Below are 24,263 nucleotides of genomic sequence, written 5' to 3' on the forward strand. Positions count from 1 at the left end.
CCCTGGGGAACTTAAAAAAAATTCCATTTCTTAATCCCAAGCTTGGCAGTTTCCAGTCATATAGGTCTGCGTTAGGACTCAGACATGTGTTGAACTTTTAACAAACGTCCCTCCTCATCACAGGGGATTCTGATGTGGGCCATCTTCTCCTTGAGCGCCGAAGTGGTAACTTTTAATTGTTGTTGTAGTAAGGAAATGCTAGGATTTGTTCAGCTCCTGCAATTGTGCCATATAAGTTATGAATATTATCTTTGATCCCGACAGCGACTCTCCGGGATTTCAGTGTGCTTCTGACTGAGCTCTGCACCATGGCTTGTCACACTTCCCAGTGTCGCAAAAAGCTGGCGTCTTATCTAAGTCTCCTTGGTCTAATAAAATAATCCAGAGTTAGGTTTTCTGCTTTAGAACCCTGGCTCTGTGTTCTGAAGAAACCACATAAGGCTCAGCTTTGCTTTTCTTATAACTTTTTTTTTTTTAAAGATTGGCACCTGGGCTAACAACTGTTGCCAATCTTTTTTTTTTTTTTTCTGCTTTATTTCCCAAACCCCCCTGGTACATAGTTGTATATCTTAGTTGCAGGTCCTTCTAGTTGTGGGATGTGGGACGCCACCTCAACGTGGCCTGAGGAGCGGTGCCATGTCCGCGCCCAGGATCCGAACCCTGGGTCGCCGCAGCAGAGTGCGCGAACTTAACCACTCAGCCACGGAGCCGGCCCCTCAGCTTTGCTTTTCTTGATCCGTCTCTTACACTTCCATTTATCACCTCCAGAGCCTTTTTTAAAAAAAAATTTCCCCTTTATTGCAAATTATTATTAAAATTTTAGAAAATATGAATAATCAAACAAGAAAGTAAAAACATCACCAGTTTGTCAATGGATGACCACCAGTTTTCAAAAATTAAAAATGAGATGATAATTTTTGCTGTTTCATAAACTGACTTTTCTCACTGAACAATATAGAGGTAGCATCTGTGTATTTAACCATTCTAATTCATATTTACTGATATATTAATATTTCATTGTATCATAATATCTTAACTACTTTTTGTGATGCATTTAGGCTATTTTCAAATGGTTGCTGTTGTAAAGAATGCTGTGACTTTCTTTGTGGTTAACTTTCAACCCATTCAACATTGTTTTCTTGGTGTAATTCTTGAAAGTGGAATTGACGGGCTGGTCAGGATGTGCATTCTTAAGGTCTATGACCTTCTACCACATTGCCCTCCATGAAGCTCATAGTGTACATTTTTCCTCCTTCTTACCTACAATGATTACCATTGTTCTAACATTTGTTTTTCTTTCCTTTTTTTAAAAAAAATCTTATTTCTATTTCTTTGATTTTTCCTGAGTTTAAACTTTTTTTACTGTATTTCTTGGCCACTTAATTACCTGTTCCCTGTATTTGCCCATCGTTTTGTTGGATGTTCATGTTTCCTTAATAATGCTTAAGAGCTCTTTATCTGTTAATACCTACAGACTATTTCATGACCAAAAAAACGAAAGCTATATGGACACCTTGATCCGCCGTCTACAGCTATATTCCCGAAACCTGGAGCATCTGGTGGAGGAGAGGACACAGCTGTACAAAGCAGAGAGGGACAGAGCCGACAGACTCAACTTCATGTTGCTCCCAAGGTAAGGCAGATGTCCCTGCTTCTGTGGTTTCCCACGGTTCCACAGCCAAGCCTCAGACCTTGAAACTGAAAGCTTCCGCATATTTGTCTAGCCCCGCTTTTCCTGGTATCTATTTAGTATTGTTCCCTTTTCACAGTTTTTAACAGATTATTCAGTTTATAAATACATGCACCTTGCTAAGCCTTTGTCTGGTTTGTATTCCAAACACCGGGAAGAAAGAGGTTATTTTCAAGTGGCTGTGTGGTACCACTGAAGGAGCGTGGACTGTGGAGTCAGAGAGACCTGGGTTCCAACACCTCTTTGTCACTTTCACTAAGTCCGGGAGCTTAGGCAAGTCACTGCCTGTCTCTCCTCAGTCTCAAAATGGAAATTAAAATTTCCCTGTGGAATCGATGAGCTATAAGGCACTTTCAGGCACTAAGTGTTAGTTTCTTTGCTTTCTTCTTTCCACCTCCAAGTAGAAGCCAAATTACAAGAAGTAGGAGCCATCTTTAGTGGAGGAGGTGGAGGCCCCGCGTCAGATGTCTCATCATGGAGGCATCTGTGGGCTGCCCTCTGTTCCATGAAGCAACGTTACAGTCATGACAGAAGGGAAACGAAGGAAGGTTAAAATCCTCAAACGATTTAAAGTTTTGTGAGTGTTGGTGCTCAGATAATAACTAAGGAATGTTAAAATAAGCAGGAAATGAAGAGCTAAGAAATAGGCTTGGGCCAATGGGCCCACAACTGGCACAAGTGAGAAGTAATGTTCTTTTCTCGTTAAAGTATAATAAACTGTCCTATTAGATTAAGAATAAGCTAGGCAGTCTAGCATTGGGTGAAATCACGGAAATTGAGGTCAGCTAGGCCTGACTTCAAATTGTGGTTCCACCACCTACTACTGATGTGCAATCTTGGGCAGGTTCCCTAACTGCTCCAAGCCTCAGTTTCCCACCTACCTCACAGGCTGGCTCTAAGGATCCCCTGAAATAGTGTGCAGGATAGAAGGTACTTAGCACAGTATCTGGAATGTCCATGGTTGTTATTATATACAGTAATTATGACTTTTATCTATAACTTGTGCTGATGATTATTTTATTTTGAACCCAGCTCTGCATTAATAAAAGAATGGTTTTGAGGTCATATGAGCTGTTTTCTAAATAAAGAAATTGTTTGTCTTCCACAAGCCTGGGTAAAGAGGTAGGAGTTACGCATGTGCTCTGTCCGGTTGTCCAGGCCTGAAGAAAGCCTCCTGCAGAACCCATGTGCCCTCAGGGTGTCTAGGAGCAGCCTGGGAATACTGCCCTGGGAATAGGCTGGAACCCTTAATATTCACTTCAGAGAATGCGATTTCTTTCGGAGCTCCATAAATGCTAGTCATATAATGCATCATTCTTTGCCTGGCCTTTAATGCTGAGTTGTGATAAAAACAACATCCTGATCATCTGTCTTCTTTCCAGGGTGTCATCATCAATGGTCTTCACAAGTAATGTCACTCAAATGGTTTGAAACAGCTGGTTTACCATCTCAGATTTTTTACCCTTGGTTCAATGTGCCAATTTGACCAATAGATGGTAAAAGTTTTTACTGGATTGTCAAAGCTTTTAGAACACAAATCTTTTCCATAGCTGTGTCGGGGTGGGGAAAAATCCCCTTTCTTCCCTTCTTGTGTTCCTATGGCTGGACTAATAATAAAATTGACACAAGACTGGATTAACAGGAGAAAAAAACAGTTTAATATATACGTATTGGAGATCATAAGGAAATGGTACTTGGGGAGTGAACAAGGCAGGCAGTATATGTGTCTTTTACAGAAAGAAACAGTGAATTTGTGAAGAATTGACAAGACAAGGAAGCTCAGGTTCAGGGTTTGTAGTTAGGGAGGAATTTAAGCAGAGTTTAGGCTTGAGGAGTAAATGAACAAGGTTTGTTTATGTGGCTTCTCATCCCTAAATCCCCAGCTCTGGTGATAAGGATGAAGGGAGAGCCCCTGTCACATGGGAGATTTTTCCTGCTTTCAGAGGAACAGAGACAGGAGGGTGAGAATGCCCTTGTCCTTCTCAAGTAACTTCAATTCAAAATAATTAATATGCCATTGTGGGATATTTTGGCGTGGCCTGCCCTGGGCCCCAACAGTTACAATACACCATAATTCCCATGCAACTCACTTTGATAATTTATGTAAAAAGTATTTATATTTGCAAAACGAAACTGAAGCGTACATGAACAATAACTAGAAGAATCAAAAAGAAATATTTACAGCACAATTGTGAATAAACTTAAGATTGCATGTAGGAACCAGATGCTGTTTACACACTTATTTAAAAACAATGCCCTTTGGGCTTTGAGACAGATTCAAATAGAAGTGTTTTCTTCTTGTGGGAAACCCTTCTAAGACATCTACCATGTATACTAATCTGTTTGTCTTGGCAACAGCCTCTTATCAAAGCTCACCATGTTTGTCACAGTCCTTCATTTATCTGTCAACACTGGTTTCTCTCCCTGGGTAATGCACTATTTTCCAAGCTCATATGACTTTTCAGATATAAGCAGTAAAATGAAGGGCAAAGGTGGTGAACTATCCAATTTTATCATTATGTCTATGTAGCCTCTAAAATAATCTGCACCCTTATACTGGCCATGTCAAGAGCAACCACCCCAGAAGTGTCCCCGAGGATCCAAGTGGCCACACCAAAGGGCATTTTTCAAAGGTTGCAAGTTTTGCTACTGTGCCAACTGGAAAGACTTCCCTCGGTGCTCTAGAGCTTCTCTAAATGAGTATTGCATATCCTTGTGGTCGATTAGCTGTTTTCTGGGAGAATGCCAGCCATTCTTCCTTTGATATGATCAGCACACCTCCAGATCTTTCCGTCTCCCTGAATCTCCAGGGCCTGGGGTGCGGAGGAAGTGTGGTGCAATAAAAAGACTGAAGGGGGTGATGTTACTGAGTTCTAGTACTGGCTCTGCCCTTCGTGGCTGTGGGACTTTGTGAAAGTCATATATTCTTTTTAAGCCTCAGCTTTCTCATCTGTAAAACTAAGGGCTTTATTCTCCATGACCTCTATGGCACCTGCCAGCTTGCAGATTCGGATTCTAGTGGTTCCGTACTCAAGTCCTTCACAAAATGATCTCTAAGGCAGACAGGGAGCATCCAGCCTCATGTCAGCCCCACCCCATTTTATCAATGAAAACGCAACTTGGCACATAAAGGAAGTATGGAGTCCCTTCTTGTGATTCTTCTCTCTTAATTCTGAGTCTGATATACTACTCCTTGTATCTCTGCAACAAAGATGTTCTAAGTCGCTTCTATTTGACTTCTGCAATTTTAGCATAACTTTAATTTTTTTATATGATAATTGACTTTGCTTTTTAAAGGACCCAAATCTGGTTCAAAACATATCAAATAAATTCTGGTTCAGAATACATCAAAATTAATTTTTTAAATGCATTGTTCCTTCACAGTGATATTAAACAATACCATGTTAAATATGCCTAGGAGGTGAAAATATTGGCTCTGATGAGAAAGTCATATCTGATAGCTATAGTGGTGCCAGCTCTGGCATTAATGACACAAACTCTCCTTCTCAGCTTCTAGATATAGAGCTGTATCCAGCCTATAGGGCAAAGGGCATCAATAGAGACTATCAATAGACTGGTAAAAAGTGGGCAAGTGTATATATGTATTAGGGTTGTGTAGGTATTAGAGTTATGTATATATATATGCTCTAAGATTAACAATCAGGTACTAAGTTAATGCTGAACCTGCTTATATTCCTCTGAGTTCAAATATATGTATTATATGTATATGTATGTAACATGCTCATATGTATAGCATGTGCAGTTTATCTTTGTTTTCCAGCTACCCAATTCACTGGAAACCCCAAATTTTAGAATTTCTGGTGGACAATTACTGCTGTTTCAAAGATTTATATAAGGGAAGAAAAAATTTACTGAAGTTGAAGGTATTTTAATTTTCCTTCCTCATCTAGGCTAGTGGTGAAGTCTCTGAAGGAGAAAGGTTTTGTGGAGCCTGAACTGTATGAGGAAGTTACAATCTACTTCAGTGACATTGTAGGTTTCACCACCATCTGCAAATACAGCACCCCCATGGAAGTGGTGGACATGCTCAATGACGTCTATAAGAGTTTCGACCACATTCTTGATCACCATGACGTGTACAAGGTAAGCGCTTCACCTAACAGACTGAAATGATCGTATGGCCCCAGGTCAGCAGAGCTGGAATTGGTTGCTCCTGTTATTACCCAGGTCTTGTCTTCTCTAATTTAAGATTTAATGAATTGGTGGCTGACTCTGAGAGAAAAGTGAGGGGAAGTGGAAGAATAAGAAGGGTCAGAAGTCAAAATGATTCTGTGACTTTAAGAAGCAGTGAACAACGTAAAGTTCAGCAAGAATGAATGTGGGGTACTAAATCTAGAGAAAATGTCATACTCTCAAATTATCTTCAAAAATAGATAGTATTTTGGCTGATTGCAAAATAAGAGAAGTCACCTGAGTTATAAGTAGAATAGGAATCTTTTCTTGTCGTTGTTGAAATAGCACCATTCAGAGAATACTAACAGAGAACAGGGAGAGCATTCAGTAAGTTCAGAACTGGATCTATGACTTGACTACGGTGCTGATCAGTTCCAGACTAATCGTGTCCGAGTCAGAGGAGTAAAGGGGAATTGAATTCCTGTATTTTCATGCTGGAAAAGCAGCAGAGCATATGGAACAAGTAACTTTAGAATTAGAGCTCTTCGTTCAAATCCCAGTTTGCCCCTACCTAACTGTGTGACCTCGTAAAATGTATTCAACTTCCTCAAGTCTCAGTTTACATATCTGTAAAGTGGGATGATAATAATACCTAACTCAATGGGTTATTGTAAAGATTATAGAGATACATAATATGCCTGAAACACTGTATCCTTAAGTAAAGCTTAGAGGTCGTTGATATAACAGTCTGTCATGATGTTTATTATCCAGAGAGGACGTCCCATTTAGGATTTGTTTTAGCCCAATCCTCACTCTGTGTAGGTTAGAAAGCCATTTTAACAGTGGTCCTTGTTGGATAGAAAATGATTATGCATTTAGAGGTAGTCAGCAAAAAGAAGTTAACTAACCAACAAGTGTTAACAATGCATATGACTTCATAATGTGCAAAAAATTTATTTTCATAAGTAAAATTGAAAGAAAGACATTTATCAAAGAATAATGTTTATAGGATATGACTAATATTAGTCTGCTACTTATTACAAGCAAAGTGTTTGGAATCACCATACCACAAGAATGTGTATTACATCTTTGAGGAGCCTACAATTATTTTTTCTCAAGTAGTACATAAAAAATGATAAGTGTTAAAGATGACTTTTCTGGTAATTGAAAGTATTCCTAAAATTACATAAAACCATTCAGATTATTTAAACATTTATAGAGTTGTCACCACATCTGGATGATTTATATTATTATGAAGTACTTTCATATGGTTAAAATCTTTTACAGCTGTTTTATCATCCATTTAACTAGACTATAAAAACTCTGAAGGAGGCTTGCCCCATGGCATAGTGGTTAAGTTCAGTGCGCTCCACTTTGGCAGCCCAGATTCATAGGTTTGGATCCCAGGCGCAGACCTGCACCACTCATCAGCCATGCTGTGGTGGTGACCCACATATAAAGTGGAGGAAGATGGGCAACAGATGTTGGCTCAGGGCTAATCTTCCTCAGCAAAAAACAAAAAACAAAAAACCCACCTTAAACTGGTCCCAGAAAAAATGTACAAGGCTATGCCCATACTGAGCTCTCAAAAGCTTTTGTTTTGGATATGTGATTAACTGCTTCTGTTTAATTTCTTGTGCCTTTTGAAGGGGCAGATTCACTGATGAGAAACTATTTCCACAGGTGGAAACCATTGGTGATGCCTACATGGTGGCTAGTGGTTTGCCTAAGAGAAATGGCAATCGGCATGCAGTAGACATTGCCAAGATGGCCTTGGATATCCTCAGCTTTATGGGGACCTTTGAACTGGAACACCTTCCGGACCTCCCAATATGGATTCGCATTGGAGTTCACTCTGGTATGGAGCTGAGCACTGTAGCAAATGGGAACCATATGTACCTCTGTGCACCAACTAAGTCAGAAAGGATAAAGGGTCTTCAAGTGTGACCAGTTTTCACGTGATATTTACCCTTGAATCTGTTTACCAAATATAAGGTCTTATTACACATCCTGACGTAATTAGACCCACTGCCTAGAGAGTTCTAGGAACCAACGCCTTTAACAGCACCTTTAACTCCTGGAATGATAAACACCAACCACAAACTAAAGTAACAAGCTCCAGACTACCTATTTAAGTTACCTTATTTACTATTTCACTTGTGTCCTCTTCATTCACTCCTTCTCCCTCACCTTCAACTTCTCTATATTTTTACCCACTAAAATGTTATAGAATCTTAAATGGATTAGATTATCTACAGGGAGAAACAATAGCTAGTCAAATTTCTATAATGAAAGGGCATTTATGTCCCCCCGACTCCCCTCAGAGGTACAGAAAGTGCATGGATCTCTTCAAAGACCAGGAAAGTTACAGCCTGAACAAGAGATTTGAGAAGATGAGTTACAAATATTATAGAAAAATATAGTTAGAGAGAAACTCAGAAGTCATCCAGATTAAACCTTTACAGGGCATAAATTATCTTTATAGGTTCCAAGGTAAGTAATAATGTAGCTACTTTTAGAATAATCCCAGGATCCCATGAAAACTCACTACTTTCAAAGCCAACTCACCCCATTATTGAGTAGTTGTAATTGTTAGACAGTCTTTCCTTATGTTAAATTAAGTCACATCTCCCTATGATTTCTTTTCATTGCTCATTTTTCTGCCCTGCAAGCCTCACAGAAACCCCAAAGCACAGAAAACCTGAGCGATCACTCCAGTCTTTGTGGCAAGGACCAGATAGCTACATTCGCAAAAGTCATCCTGTATCCACGGGGCCAAGCGCAGAGCCTGACAGTAAATCAGTATTGCTTGAGAAATGAATCAGTGAGATTCTCAAAGTGACAGTAAATAGAAGTTAAAAACAACTGCCACACCTTTGACAGCGAGGAACATAGCTGTGGCCTTCCCCAATCATTTGTACAGCCAGATGTCATAGATGTTTCCAGAGACACATGAGGGAACTTCCTGGGCACCTCCCTAGCCAGCAACAGCATGCTGTCTCTTTTGTGACCTATTGCAAACTGCCAGGCCTGGAGGAAGGGGCAGCAGCAGGATGGGCTGAGCCAAGTCAGGAAGAACAGAGCTCTGGGTCCTGGCCCAATCTGTTGTCTCCTGTGATCTACTCAATGCCTTAGCTCACCGCGAGGGCCTGGGTGCTACCACATTGGGCTGGAATGACAATAGATATTAGGCACACACCCCTGGAGGGGTTTAGCCCTAAGAGATCAAAAGGTTGCAGTTCAATGTTGATAGTTGAAAACATGACATAACGTGTTCAGGGATCTTCCACTACCGGCCCTTCCCAGGTTTATCATTCCATTTTTGAAGTGAAGAGTCACTTGTAATTAGACCTACCGGAACTGAGGCACAGAAAGAGATCTTCTGATTGCTCCTTTCCTTCTATAGGTTTTTTTCTGCTTTTATTTTGATGACGTTCATTTCTTTGTTTGTTATGTATTGTTTTCACCAAACCTAACAAGGAAGGACCCGGCAGTCAGGGGAAGATCCAGTATTTGGAGTTGTTCTCAATGTTCGTAAACACTGAGCATCTGTAAGCGAAACCTGTAAAGAAACTCACATAGATCAAAGCCCAATAAGCCAACTAGAAAATCGAGAATTACCTCTATCCAAAACCCAGTTTTACAGTTTCCAAGTTAATTTTTAACTTCTAAAATCTTTAGCTCCTTGTGTTCATTCATTCCATCCAAATACCTGATTGAACAACCATTCCTCTTGACCTAATATGCTATGATGCATGGTCTTGCTTTGGCTTTTGTTCTTCTCAGAATGTTCTTGTGCCACAGTTCCCCCATCCCACTGCCTTCACATGGTGCATGAAATACTCAGAGAGGGTTATGCCAAGGCCTTGTCTGCTGAGTCTTCCATCATTGTGCCACCAATCCCAGAAATGCTACTCTGACTAAAATAAAAATAAAATGAAACGAACTCGGGCCATGGAGAGCTTTGAGTACACCGTGCCCTTCAGCAGTTCAGAGCTCAGGGTTGTGTGGCTTGCCACTGTAAGCAAGCAATGAGATAATCTTTATCCTTCCTGAGAGCTTATTTTAAAATATTGAGAAGGATTTCCCCCCTTTGCAGCCTGGATCTCTGGAGGCGTTCTTGTTTAATGTAAATGTACTTTTCTGTCCTAAAGCAAAATGCTTTCTGAAAGCAGAGATTGAATAATGATACCCCCTTGTTGAATACATTCATTAAACGCGGAAGTCACAGCTCGCTTTTCATGTCCTCAGTCACTTCTCCATGAAATGAAGCATTCAGCATGTGACCCTGAGAAGAGGTTTCCCCGCCTTAACTCCACTCTGCGATTTCTGTGACCTTCACTTCCTGCTTTCTGTCCATTCAGGTCCCTGTGCGGCTGGGGTCGTGGGGATCAAGATGCCTCGTTATTGCCTGTTTGGAGATACTGTCAACACAGCCTCGAGGATGGAATCCACTGGCCTCCGTAAGAGGGGAGATTGTTTTTCTGCTGGAGGACAAAAATTGTGTCTTCCAGCAGAGGGGAACTGTAGGCTAAAATGTACAATGAGGAGACACAACGTGCCCGTGAGATGAAGAACAGCCCCTCACAGTGACCGAGCGTGAGCCTGTGGCAGTCTGTCCTAGCTAAATTGGCTTTGCTTGTTACCATTTGCTGATCACTATTTTATGCTTCCTTTTTTGCTAAGTTTTAGTCTGTTTCTATTGGCTTGGGTTCATTTGCAGTGCATTCTGGAGTGCTCTACCTGGGGTAGTCATGAAATTTAGCAAAGATTCGTGTAAATTATAAGAAAACTCAGTGTCCTAGATATGGAGTATACACCCTAGTTCACTTTCCTGTTCCTCTTTTATTTGGTTTTCCTGAGGATAGTTTTAGTAAAGAAAAGTATAAGTATTTGTTATATGCAAAAGCCTATAACACATTTGCCTGACAAGGTAGGGCCTCCAGGTGCTACATGTGGCAGATGCTCAGTAAGTATTGATGACAGTGATAGTCATAGAAATCTATACAAGAGAGAAAGCAAACATTGGTAGAGCGAGTGGAGCTTACAAAACACAAGTGGTGGAATGGTATTTTGGTGGTCTACTGACAACCTGATACTGGTTTATACTGGAGAATCATGATACAAAGGAAAGGATAAGGTTGGGATCAGACAGACTTGGGGCAAAATCATAACTATGCTAATCGTTGTCTGTATAAGTTGGGGTGAAAGTTACTTCATCTTTCTAGGCATTAGAAAGTTGAAGATATAAATCGAGAATGGGGTGTTGACCAACCTTGCCGGAAGGGTTTCTGGAGGGAGTTGAGATGATATTTGTTAAGCATTTAGCAATCCTCTGACCGTGGTAGTCATACAATTTGGGGTTGTCATCATTCTTCCTATTGTTATTGTCTGTGGCACCCATAGTGGAAAAGGTGCTATACAGCAATGCACCTAGGAATGGGAACGCCTCACCACCTGTTTGTCACAAGGATAACAGTATCCCAAAAGAGTAAAATGTGAGAAAATCAGGACCCTATAACTCTCTACTGAATCTCTACCTTGCCACCAACACTTACGCTACTCGTTAGAACTTTTATACGTGGACCTAAAACCAAATTCCAACTCTCAAGCTCAGTACCACAAACTAAATGCAAAACCATGCCCAGGGCCTACCACCCTGAGCTGGGATGAGAATTTATAGGGCACACCCTGGGGAGCCCCTTCACTCAGGACCCTGTAAAACACTGCCAGACCCTCTTCCCATGTGTGGTCATATTTCTTATCTGCCCAATTGTATTTTTAAGTGTTCTTTCACTAAAATATGTAAGCTGTCAAGGACACCTATAATAAATGTCCTGAATCAGGGGGAAACAAATGTGGCCATATGATAGATTTAAAAATGGACGAGATTTTCATTAATCTATTTTCCACTTCCAGCCTTGAGAATTCATGTGAGCGGCTCCACAATCTCCATCCTCAAGAGAACTGAGTGCCAGTTCCTGTATGAAGTGAGAGGAGAAACATACTTAAAGGTAAGGGAACCACAGAGAAACTACCCAGAAATAGCGCTCAGTGACACCTGCGGGCCGCTGTCTTTGAGACTGTACATCCAATGGTCAATAATGATGAGGAGCACAGAGATGAACAAGGCTTTTCTGTACTCCCCACAATGATCATCCACTAGGAGAAGCCACCACCAAAGAATGTAAAGCCAGAACTTTCCTTTACTCCAAAGAGCCCTTTTGATATTTTGAACTATGACTAAGATGCTATAAAATGCTGCCACCATTTCTTCCACATAGATCCAAGTTTTGTCTAAAATTCCTCCTCCAAACTCAAGAAGCTACACTCTGGTCCAGGACATATTTAACTTAAGTCAAAGCCCCATCTCCTCACTTACTTCCTTGCTCCTACTGCAAGATGCTGCTATTCTCCCTTGCCACTCACTTTACTGCTCTGAAGCTCTGAACCAGACAGTCACAAGATGTAGCCTCCGACTTCTGATTCAGCATCATCTGGGTCCTTGTTAAAAAGCAGACGCCTAGTCTCCACCAGGCCTACTGAGTAAGACTCTCTGTGAGTGTAGATCAGGAATCTATATTTTCGAAAAGTATTCGAAGTGATTGTGTTGCACACTGAAGTTTGAGAATCGCTACTCTAGACTCTCCATGTGTTCCTCATATTTAGAACAGCTGCCCTCTGGAGCCACCAAATGTCTCCAATTAGCTCTCAGCCTGCTTTTCAAAGATCATTACAATCTTTTCACAATTGGTCTGAAGCCAACTATTGACTATAAGACTATCTGTCTCCAGTAGCTGCGGGACTTCTAGCCTTTACGCTGTGATTGAAATTGGGAAAGCCTCTTTTTATGTGGAAGTATCCTAACATCACACTCATTTTCAGAGTCCTCCATAAGTGCATTTTATGCACAGAGCAATTCCCCCAAAATAGAAGTGGTTTATGGATTACTGTCACCCAAACACAGCCAGCAAACCACTATTTTTTAAAATGAATGATTTTTAAATATATAACCATCCAGTCTCCTTTTCAAATACAAGCTCTAGCAAAATCAGGATTTCCAATAAGTTTCTATTGATTTTATAGACTCCAGATGGGCCTAACAAATGTCAGTTAATGAATGTTTATTATGATGCCCACGTGTTTATAATGTACATACTTAACATAGGGAAACTGGCAAAAGTTTTGAGGCAAAATTTTGTGGCACAAAGGGCTAGAAGAAAATGTGGATGATGGAAGCTGGTTGAATTTGTGGGTGTAGCAGGATTGTAGATGAATTTTTTCTTAATTTAGAATTCTTGTGATGTTGCTATAATGATATTTTGAAATACCTTTTGGAAAAAAAGAAAACTCTACTTGGAAAAAATGTGTCTAGTGAATAAGAGACTTATTTTTAAAAAGGCACTTGGAAGTAAAGATCTGTCTAGAGATAATGTAAGTCATGTTGGGAACATGTGCTTACTGAAATACAGGCACTGATGAGAAACGTGGAGGTCAAATGTCCCCTGGGAACATATACTTGTCAGAACAGTGGGCTAGAATTGAACTGTCTTGTTGGCCTCTATGATACACACATTTCTTGTCTCACTAGGGAAGAGGAACTGAGACCACCTACTGGCTGACCGGAGTGAAGGAGCAGGAGTACAACCTGCCAACTCCTCCTACTGTGTAAGATGCTGGGTGTGGCCGGAAAGGACAGGGGAGTGGAGGTCTTGGCTTTGTAAGATGTGCTACATATAGTCAATTTAATTGTTGGCAAGTGCTTTGCTAGTGGCAATGATGTGTTGAATACAAGGCCAGGGACTACATACATGAGAAGATTAGAAGCCTCTCTTCTCTGGCTGCTAAGAATTGGGTGTTCCAGGCATGCTCAGGAGAACAGAAAGTCGTTGAGGGCTCACCTTCTGCACGTCTGGTTCCGACAAGAGTAGAGCATGCTGGAGGCAGGGCCACTGCAGTTCTGGGTCTCCACATGGGGTTTGTGTTCTCCCTAAGAAGAGGAAGATAAGGTTTCAGGTCTAACTAGCAGGTTTCGGTTCCCCTCAAGGTGACTTAGATGGTCAAACAGTTGCACATTTGTTGCGGCAATCAGTCGTGTGACTGTTGCTGTGGCTTTTGCTATGGTGGAGAAACCCTGTCTTGCAAACTCCTAGATGCTGGACCCAGACAGATGGCCAGCCTGTAGAGATGCCAGAACAGCCCAGATCTTCTCTGGGGCACAGGTGACAAGCCCCTTACTAGGAGTGCCCCAGATCGGTTCCAAACTCTTGAAGCCCTCCATCCATTCTGAGCCCTCCGCACACAAGGCATACACTCCTAGGAATGTGTGGGACCAACAAATTTTCAGGGTTGTGCTACAGGGGCCTAGCATTGTCCTGACTTCTTTCTCAGTCCCTGCAGTGGCACGTGTAAACCTAAACACGCCTCCAAATTCTAGCCACATCCTGTTACACTTTGAAATTGAAATATAATTTTCTGCTTGAAATATTCTGCTTTTTCTAGAACTACAGAGAGCAGGGATGACAGGTCTTTAAGCTCATCAAAGGCAAGGCTCATTTTGTATTCTCTGGACCTCCTGTGTTGAGCACAGAATAAGCATTCAATAAGTATTTGGTAAAATCAACTGATTGTACTGGAGCCAAGGAATACTCTGTATGGATTGCTGAGAAGTCCCATTTTCCCTCCCCACTCTCTTTCCAGGGAGAATCAACAACGCCTGCAAGCAGAGTTTTCGGACATGATTGCCAACTCTCTACAGAAAAGACAGGCCTCAGGGATAAGAAGCCGAAAACCAACTCGGATAGCCAGCTACAAAAAGGGCACTCTGGAATACTTGCAACTGGACACGACAGACCAGGAGAGCACCCATTTTTAAACATAAATGAGGTCCAAGGACTCAGGCAAATGAAGGACAGCTGCACTGAGGCAGTGGCCTCAACTGTCCTAAAAGCATCGTTTCCCTAAGACCTCGGGGGACCAGAGGAAGACGTAGATGCATTGCACTTAGCCTTGGCTGCCCTGCCTGGAATGGAGACTCGCTCCTGTGAATCAGATGTGCACACTCAGTGTGATAATTCCCTTTCACTCTGGAATCTGATCTCAACGGTTGCTCCAGGGAGCTTCAACCCAGGAAAGAAGAGGAACGAATGTACCATGTCGAAGTTGAAGAGATTTTGTTCTTATTTCATTTGTTTTGTTTTTGTTTTGTTGTGTTTACTGGCTCTTTTTCATTCTGTATTCATGATAAGATTTTTTTAAATTGTCACAATTGTATTTTAAGTAGCTTATCTCCATTAAATTATATTTAACTCGTAATTTTTGCAGAAAATATGCTATATATTAGGCAGAAATAAAAGTTAGAGGTTTACTGAGTGTGTGTATGTGTTTCCACCTATTCCACCCATTTTCCTGGAATGCACCAGCCATCATTTTGTGCTCGCTGAAAATCTGACTAATTTCCCCATACTGAAGCAAGGCAAACCTAGCACTGTCACTCAGGGGTAGAACCTTCTGTATTGCGCGAGGGGATTTTGTGTCTAGCCTTCTGCTGTGAGAGGCAGGGCCTGCAGCTGTCTTGGGTCTGGGAGAAAGTCAAATTCTGTTTACCTGTAAGACACAGTACTTCAGACTCTTCGAATATCTCCTCCTGCCATCCAGCAGCCATCTCCTGCCCCTTCTTAGGTCATCCCAGCATGACTCATTTGCTTGAAGTCTCTAGGAAAATGACAAGTCAACTGGTGGTGAGTAGACTAGAATCAACAAAGGCAAGAATACACATATAACACTTCTGACATTAACCTTCCAAACTAGACCAACTGCCCCAAACACATTGCTCCTCTCCAAGGCTACTGCCGTGGAAACCCCTCCAGAGATTAAGAAAGATATTGTGTCTTCTCCAACACCTGGAAAAACAGAAAATCAAAAAGTAGTAAAGTATGTCCTGATTTATAGATTGAGCACTTAACATGCAGCAAGAGTCCTTACTTGGAATCTGAAGGTTTATAATCTGTCTCTGCCTCGATGTCCAGCACAAGGAGACTTTCTGCATGGGGATGAGATGGTGACGTGAAAGTTCTTGGTCGTTCATTCAGTAAACATACATTGAGCATCTCCTCTTATTCCAGGAACTGGATTTGGTGTTTGAGGTATAGAAATATGGTCTCTGTCAAGTTTTGAATCTTATAGGAGAGAAATGTAAAATGGCAAGTGGGAACCAGCAGCATTCTTGACAACATGCAAACATAGCAACTCCAACACTGACTAGAAAAACTCAAAATCATCTTTAATGTTAATGGGGCATTGATGAAACAACTTCTCAATTGAAGGCTCCAGGATTTGTCTTCAATTACAGAATCAACATGATTGTGAAACATTTATTGACCTTTAAATAGACGTGTGGCCTCAGCTTGCCCACTTAGCAATGTGGACATGTGATCCCAGTGATAACAGTGACTAAGAATGAGACCCAGGTGAGGGTCAAATTCCGGCACTGCTGTTTCCTAGCTATAAATTAGTTAATGTCTCCAAGCCTCTGGTGTTTCATCAGTAAATCATGAGTCACAATATCCACATCAAAGAGTTGTTACAAAGATTTTTTTTTAAAAGAAATTTGTCAAGCACCAAGCAGAGTGTCAGTTACTCAGAAGTTCTCAACAAATATCCTCTAACCTTCAACTTTTCCCTTCTCTCTCTACCTGCTTTTTAAATCAGAACTAAAAGATTGCAAACCCAGGACTTCCATGGGCACGAAGGATACATAAGATGGCTTATTTTTAACAATTGATTATAGAATTCTTCAAATGTAAACAAAAGCAGAGGGACTAGCTCATGAATCCCCATAAAGTCATTACCAGTTTCAAGAATGATCAATATTTTCCCAACCTTGTTTCATCTATCTTCCACCAACCTTGTTTGTTTTGCCAGATTATTTTAAAGGAAATTCCAAATATCATATCTTTCACCTTTGAAACCTCAACACATCTTTTTAACACAGGATTGACAAACTTTTTCTGTAAGGGCAGGATAGTAAATATTTTAGGCTTTCTGAGCCAGGCTGTCTCTGTTGCAACTATTCACCTCTGCTGTTGTAGTGAATGAACCAGCATGGACAATAATTAAGCAAACGGGTGTGCTGTGTCCCAATAAAACTTTATTTACAAAAATAGATGGTGGGATGTAGTTTGCTCACCCTCGCTCTAGCAGATAAGGGTTTTTAAAAACATAACCAAAATGCCATTATCACACCAAATGAAATTAATGATAATTCCTTAATCAACTAGTGACAAGTCCATATTTATTAAAAATTTCTCTGGTTGTTTTTTTTTCTCATTTAGTTTGTTCAAATAAAAAAGGTCCATCAGTTGCATGTGGTTGAAATATCACTCTAGTCTCTTTTAGCATATACTAGTTTACCCATACACACTTTTTCTTCTATGACATTTATTTGTTGAAGAAACTGTCATTTTCCCTACATGGTAGGTCACACATGGAATTTAGCTGATTGATTACTTATGGCTGTGTTTCATTTGTTCTTCTATTTTCCATATTTCCTGGAATCTGGTAGCAAGAGCTAGAGGATTATTAGATTAAGGTTCAATATTTGCTGGAGATACTTTATAAAGGCAGTCTCCTGAAGGAGAATTTAGGTGTGGAGAATAATACATTGAAATTCCAGCTCTGATTATATCAATGATGAGACTAGATTACGATGCCACATTTGACACAAGTTCTAATCTCTCTCTCTCACCTTAAACCCCCAGAATGACAGAAAAACTAATTATATAAAATATTGGGAAACAGGAAAGAATGACTTGAGTGGGCCAGAAACTATGAGGAACACCTAAAAGACAGAAAGAAGATGGGATCAGACTAAATGACGCAATAGTAGCCCAAAACAATCATGGAAGAGGACTAATGGAAAAGGTTCTTGGAGGTGCTCCAAGCCCAGAGAGAGTAGACAAAGGGGCAAGAGAGAATCTTAGTGTAACTGTCAAAGTTACTAGTTGGGATCCAGTTGTAGCAGCCAGTTGTTTTGGCCCCTGCCTTCTCCTTCCCAGCAGAAGATGTCAAAGGCGTCTCTTCCCAGATGGGAATCACGCCTGTAGGCATTTGGATATCTAATCATGTTCAGAAAGAATCAGGGAGCTCCAGGTCCAGAAATTTACTGACATTCCCCATGTAGCAACTTATCTGCCCATCCTCACAATCCCGGCTATGAAGAAAAACATACATAGAACTCGCAGACACGCTAATTAGAAATCTCAAATACAAAGAACCAAGAACAGCTAATTTGGGGGGAAATGAAAGAGAGATACCAATCTCAAAAGAGAATTAACAGAAGTTAATAAGGCAAATAGAAAGAGCTTTAAACTATGTGTATCTAATATTCCAAGATAAATATGAGTGGATATTGCATCTATTAAATAAAAGATATGCAGTGATTTTGGTAATTTAAATTTTAAGCATTGAAATTTTTTAAATGCAGTAAATAAATTGAAGAGAAAAGCAAACCCAGCTGAGGAGAGAGTTATGAAGACAAAATTAAAGTTGAGAGTGTTTCCAGGACAGAGATGAAGAATAGATATATATAACTTATAAGAGATGTAGGACAGATCAAGATGTTCCAATATTGTATAAATGAAGTGTTCCAGAAGGGGAAAACAGCGGCAATAGACAAAAAATAGGAGGAGAAATATTCAGAATTGGGAAAAAAAATGTCACCCAGAGGTGAATTTAAAAATAAAACAGACCCACACATAGACACAGGTAGTGAAACTGTGAAACATTCTAAAAATTTTCAGACAAAGAAAAAAATACAAAGTGGCAAGAATTAGATTGGCATTAGATTTTTCACCAAAAACACTAAATGTAGAAAGAACATTTATCAATAGCTTCACACCTCTGAAGAAATATGCCTATAAAGAAAGAATTATTTTCATACATGCAAGAGCTCAGAAAGTTTATCAACAGTGAGTTCTATGTAAAAGAAGTTCCAAAGGAAGTACTCTGTAAAAACAAGAAATAAATTTAAGAAGACAGGAAATCCTGGAGTCAATTTTTTTTTTTTTCTGCTGAGGAAGATTCCCCCTGAGCTAACGTCTGTTGCCAATCTTCCTCTGTTTTGTATGTTAGTCACCATCACAGCATGGCCAATGATAGACAAGTGGCATAAGTCCGCACCCAGGAACAGATCACAGGCCGCTGAAGCAGAGCGTGCCAAACTTAACCACTAGGCAACCAGGGCTGGCCCTAGAATCAACTTTTTTATTCCTTTGGATATATACTCCTCTTTAAAACACACAAGTCTGGCTTAAAAAATATTAAAGCAATAACACAACTAAATCAATTAGCTGTGTGTTTTATCTGTTTAGTACTAGATATACAGTATAAAAAAAGTGAATCAGAACTTAAAAAAAATGAGAAAAGGAGTTTTGCCCTATTCTCTTTTCCTGTAATCCTTTAGAAAACAATGAAAATAAACTATAGAGGACAAAACTCTCTTTCTGAAGAAACAAGAAATGCTCAAAGTTTTAAACTGCAAAATATGATTCATACTTGTTCAAAAACTGACATGTGGAACAAAATAAGAGGGAAACTTTGAGCCAGCGCTTCCTTCTTCAGACCTCAAGCAGAAAGATACTACCTGCAAGGTTCATATCACTATCCTAAAAGGCTGGTCTGTTACCTATGGGTTAGGTGGGTTACCTCTGGGTTAGGTGGGTTACCTATGGGTTAGGCCATGAAGAAGCAGGAAATGAACTTGTAAATGTTTTGAAAACCTCAGCATGGCAGAGAAAATAGAAAGTGTGCTGACATGATATTTCTAGGTCTACAACATAATATCCTACTGGAAGGAGATGTGAGAAGCAAAGCAGAGGAAGGAGGCAGGGGAAGGCAGTAATCACCCTAGTGATTTCAAAAGGCTCAGCTATGAGTTTCGTTAACCATTCAATGAACACACTCAATGCAGTCAAATGGAAATATAATGTCAGCCATATATGTACATTTCCTAACTTTTATTTTGAAAAATAATAGATTCATATGCTGTTGTAGAAATAGTACACAGAGGACTTCTGGTCCAGACAAGATGACATAGACTCATTTCTCCCTGATCTTCCCCTCTACGAATAACTATAAATTCATGCTATAACACAAGAAACAATTAAAGGAGAAATCAGAAAGATGGAAAGAGGAAGACAGACTTGTTAGGGCAGAACAACATGGTAGCAGAGATCCCTCCACCCAACAAAAGAAGATAAGCCAGGCCCAGCATTTTTTGACCACCAACAGATCACCAGAATTGTTTTTGCAACTTTGTCAAAATCGGTTGACTATACCTGAGTGACTCTGTTTCTGGGTTCTCTATTTATGCCATTGATCTATGTGTCCATCCCTCCTCCAGTGCCACATAGTCTTGATTATTGTAGCTATATAGTAAATCTTAAAATCAGGCAGAATGCTTCATCCCACTTTATTCTTCTTTTGTAAACTCATTCAGCTATTATAGTTCTTTTGCCTTTCCTTACAAATTTTAGCACACGCTTGTCTATAGCTACAATAAAACTTGATGGGATTTTGATATCATTTATATCAAACCAACATATCAATTTGGGGAGAATTGACATCTTCACTGTGTTAAGTTTTCCAATCCATGAACACAATAGGTCTTGTCATTTATTTAGGTCTCTTTTCTTGTATGTAATTTAAGTGTTCTAGTAGTCACATTTTTAAAAAGTAAAAAGAAACAGGCAAATTATTTTAATAATATATTTAAGTAAACCAGTATTTTCAAAGTATTATCATTTCAGCATGAAATCAATAAAATTATTAAATATTTTTCATTTTTATGTCTTTAAAAGAAGTGCATATTTTACAGTTACAGAACACCTCAATCCAAACTAGTCACATTAAAAGTGCTCAATAGTCACGTATCACTAGTTACTACTAACCGTTAAGCACCACTGTAGAATGCCAGAAACTGGGAGACATTTTTTTTTACAAAGAAAGGAAAAGATAGTGTGAGAGCAAGAGAGTCTTCACACTCCCAAAGACAACCAGATACAGACATGACATACATTTTGAAACTATCTAATTGGGAATTTTAGACAACTGTAAGTAATATGTTAAAAGCTCTGAAGGAAAACATGGACAACGTGCAAGTTGAGATGGGCAATTCAGCTAGAGTTGGAAACTATAGGAAAAAAATCAAATGAAAATACTACAGATAAGAATTATAGTAACAGAATTAAGAATGCCATCAATGGCTCATCACTAGACTCCAGACTGCTAATGAAAGAATCAGTGTCCTTGAAGATAACACTATCTCCAGGAATATTATGCAAAGTAAACAAATTAATTACGCAAAGAAATTCTAAAAATTAAAGAAAATATGCAAATTAATCAAAGAGAAAAAGAAGTTATTAAAACAAAAGAGAGCTACTAAGAGCTACAGGATAATATCAAATGGTCTCATATGTATGTAATCACAATCCCAGAAATTAGAGACAGTGAAACAGAAAAAAATATTTGAAAAAATAATGGCTGTGAATTTACCAAAAGTAATGACAGACATCAAACCACAGATCCAGTAATCTGAGAGAACACCAATCAGGATAAATACCCAAAACCATATCTAGGTGTATTATATTCAAACTTGAAAAAAAAATTATGAAGGCAACCAGAGCAGGGAAAAAGGATACACTGCACACAGAGGAGCAAAGATGGAGAATTACAGCCAACTCCTCTTATGAAACTGTGCAAACTAAAAGACAATGGAATGACATCTGTAAAGAGCTGAAAGGGGAAAAATAGAATGCTATACTCAGCAAAAATGTGTTTGAAAAAGGAAGAAAAAATAAAGACTTTCTCCAAAAAAGAGTGTAAGAGCTTATTACCAGCAGATCTACTCTACAATAAATGTTAAATGAAGTTCTCCCGGCAGAAGATAGATGATACCAGATAGAAATTTGGATCTTCACAAAGAAATGAGAAGTACTGCAAATAAAATATATAAAGGCAAAATGAAATGCTTTCCTATTTTTAACTGCTCTAAAACCACTCATGTGTTTACCTTCTTGTTTGCAGTTTCCTGTGGGATAGCACAGATTTAGAAAATTGCCACTCTGTTTTGGCTTTCTTTTTGACCCTTTATCAAAGGAGATATATATATGCAAGAAAAGCACATAAAAAGATATTCAACATTGCTAGTCATTAGTAAAATGTAATTAAAGCTGCAATGAAATAATACTATGCACATTAAAATGGCTAAAATTAGAAATCTAACAAGTGCTGATGAGGATACAGAAGAAGAAATGAAACCCTCACACATTGTTGGCAGAAATGTCAAACGGTACAGAAACTTTGGAAAGTGGCTTGGCAGTTTTTTATAAGGTTAAACATACATTTACCAGAGGATCCAACAATCCCATCCCATATAATCATCCAAGTGAGACATAAACTATGTTCACACAAATACATGTTCCTGGATGTTTTTATCAGCTTTATTCATAAGGACCAAAACTGGAAACAACTGAGATTTTTTTCAACAGGCAGATTGATAAAAGAATTATGGAGCATCCATACAGTGGAATGTTACTCAGCAATAAAAAATAATGACCTATTGTTTCACTTGACAACATGAGTGAATCTTAAATGCAATTTTCTAAGTGAAAGAAGCCAGACCCAAAAGACTATTATATGATTTCATTTATATGATATTCTGGCAAAGGAAAAATTATAGGGATGGAAACCAGATCAGTAGCTGCCAAGAGTTGTGTAGTGGGAGGATTTGACTGCAAAGGGACAAAACAAATAAATTGTGGGGATGATGTAACTCTCCTGTATGGTGCTATGGTGGTAAATAGATGACTTTACACATTTGTCAAAACCTTAGAACTGGGTACCACAAAGGAAGACTTTTGCTGTAAGCAGTTTTTTAAAAAGCAACCAGTTGTAAATGGAAGACAAGATGGAATATGGAGTGTGACAAATAAATCTAACTGTGTTATACAGAATGACAGAACTTCACTGAAGTGGGTGGTGGAGAAAGGAGCTGACCTAAGTAACTTTGGAGAACAGTATTTTGAGTGGATACTGTAAGGTTAAAAACAGAAGATTATATAAAACATTGAAGTCTGGTCAATTTGTTCCTCAGAAGAGTGTGGATTAGATATTCTGAAACTACTTTAAATGTATACTAAGGTTGAGTAAATAAGTAAATATATTTTGGATATGAACAACAGGTTTCTCATTCAGAGAAAGAAGTTCTACTTAAGCAAAGACAAAATGCTAGAATCAATCTTGAAGAGCTGGATTGGATCAGAGGGATCACTATGCGTCATGTTGATTTTTAAAACAGATAGATACACAGATAGATGATAGCTAGATAGGTAAATGTATATGTGTCTATATGCTAACTCACTGAGAGGACCAAGAAGTAACGACACCCCCAATAGCAATGAACGCAACTAGTGTCCACATAGTGGTTTCTAAATACCATTCTTGAAAAGAACCAGGGTTCTGTGAAGAAGTGGTTGATTTCAAGACTAGGGCAGGGAAAATACAAAATAAGCCTGGAGCATCTTGTGTTGCCATAAAGTAATAAAGTGTTCAAAAAAAAAAGTTGGGGACTGACCCGGTGGCCTAGTGGTTAAGTTCGTGGGTTCTGCTGCAGGCAGCCCAGTGTTTCGTTGGTTCGAATCCTGGCACGGACATGGCACTGCTAGTCAGACCATGCCAAGGCTGCATCCCATATGCCACAACTAGAAAGGACCCACAACAAAGAATATACAACTATGTACCGGGGGGACTTTGGGGAGAAAAAGGAAAAAATAAAATCTTTAAAAAAAAAAAAGTTGGGGGCATGTCAAAATGACCCAAAAACCAACCTGAAAGAACTCCCAGTGGTCAAAGCTGGGAGAAACTTAGCAACAGAAGAAATAATGAGTACTAGTTTATAACTCAAGAATAAAGTAACTATCCATGATTCCATACTGATATAAATAAGTGATTAAATATATAAGTTAATGATAGAAAAGAGACAGCTCTTTCTTACAGGAGAATCCAACTAATAAATGTAGAAGAAATAAAGGAAAATGAAAATGACTATTAGAACACCAGAATGATAATTGTTACAGGCAAGATCCACCAATTAATGCTAAAATTAGTGGGTGAAAGTTTACAGAGAATCAGGATATTTGCATAGTTTCAAAATATTTCCCCCTCAAATATTTATTACTACAAAATAAAAATAGTAATTTAAAGTGAAGCCTCAGAGACCATCTTAACTGGATGATTAAGCCTAACTTCACCAGTAATAAGACATACTAATATCATATACTCCCTGATATGATGTCCTGAGAGGGTCTTCTCACCTCTGTGATATTCTTCCCTAAAATGCATAACTCAAACTAATCGTGAGGAAACATCAGACAAGCTCAAA

The 24,263-nt window shown here is 39.3% G+C and overlaps 1 protein-coding gene across 1 annotated transcript in view; it reads left to right on the top strand.

Moving 5' to 3' along the window:
* GUCY2C (guanylate cyclase 2C) overlaps nucleotides 1-15,166 on the top strand; it is a 73,878-nt gene extending 58,712 nt beyond the window's left edge. Inside the window, exons 21-27 of the mRNA XM_046676087.1 lie at nucleotides 1,475-1,633; nucleotides 5,602-5,794; nucleotides 7,508-7,682; nucleotides 10,189-10,287; nucleotides 11,744-11,838; nucleotides 13,416-13,492; nucleotides 14,525-15,166. Of these exons, the coding sequence (XP_046532043.1) occupies nucleotides 1,475-1,633; nucleotides 5,602-5,794; nucleotides 7,508-7,682; nucleotides 10,189-10,287; nucleotides 11,744-11,838; nucleotides 13,416-13,492; nucleotides 14,525-14,699 (973 nt within the window). The 3' untranslated portion in view covers nucleotides 14,700-15,166. The remainder of the gene's footprint in view (nucleotides 1-1,474; nucleotides 1,634-5,601; nucleotides 5,795-7,507; nucleotides 7,683-10,188; nucleotides 10,288-11,743; nucleotides 11,839-13,415; nucleotides 13,493-14,524) is intronic.
* The last annotated feature ends 9,097 nt before the right edge of the window (nucleotides 15,167-24,263 follow it).

The sequence above is a fragment of the Equus quagga genome, chromosome 1 (assembly GCF_021613505.1).
Source record: "Equus quagga isolate Etosha38 chromosome 1, UCLA_HA_Equagga_1.0, whole genome shotgun sequence".
NCBI classification, from domain to species: Eukaryota; Metazoa; Chordata; class Mammalia; order Perissodactyla; family Equidae; genus Equus; species Equus quagga.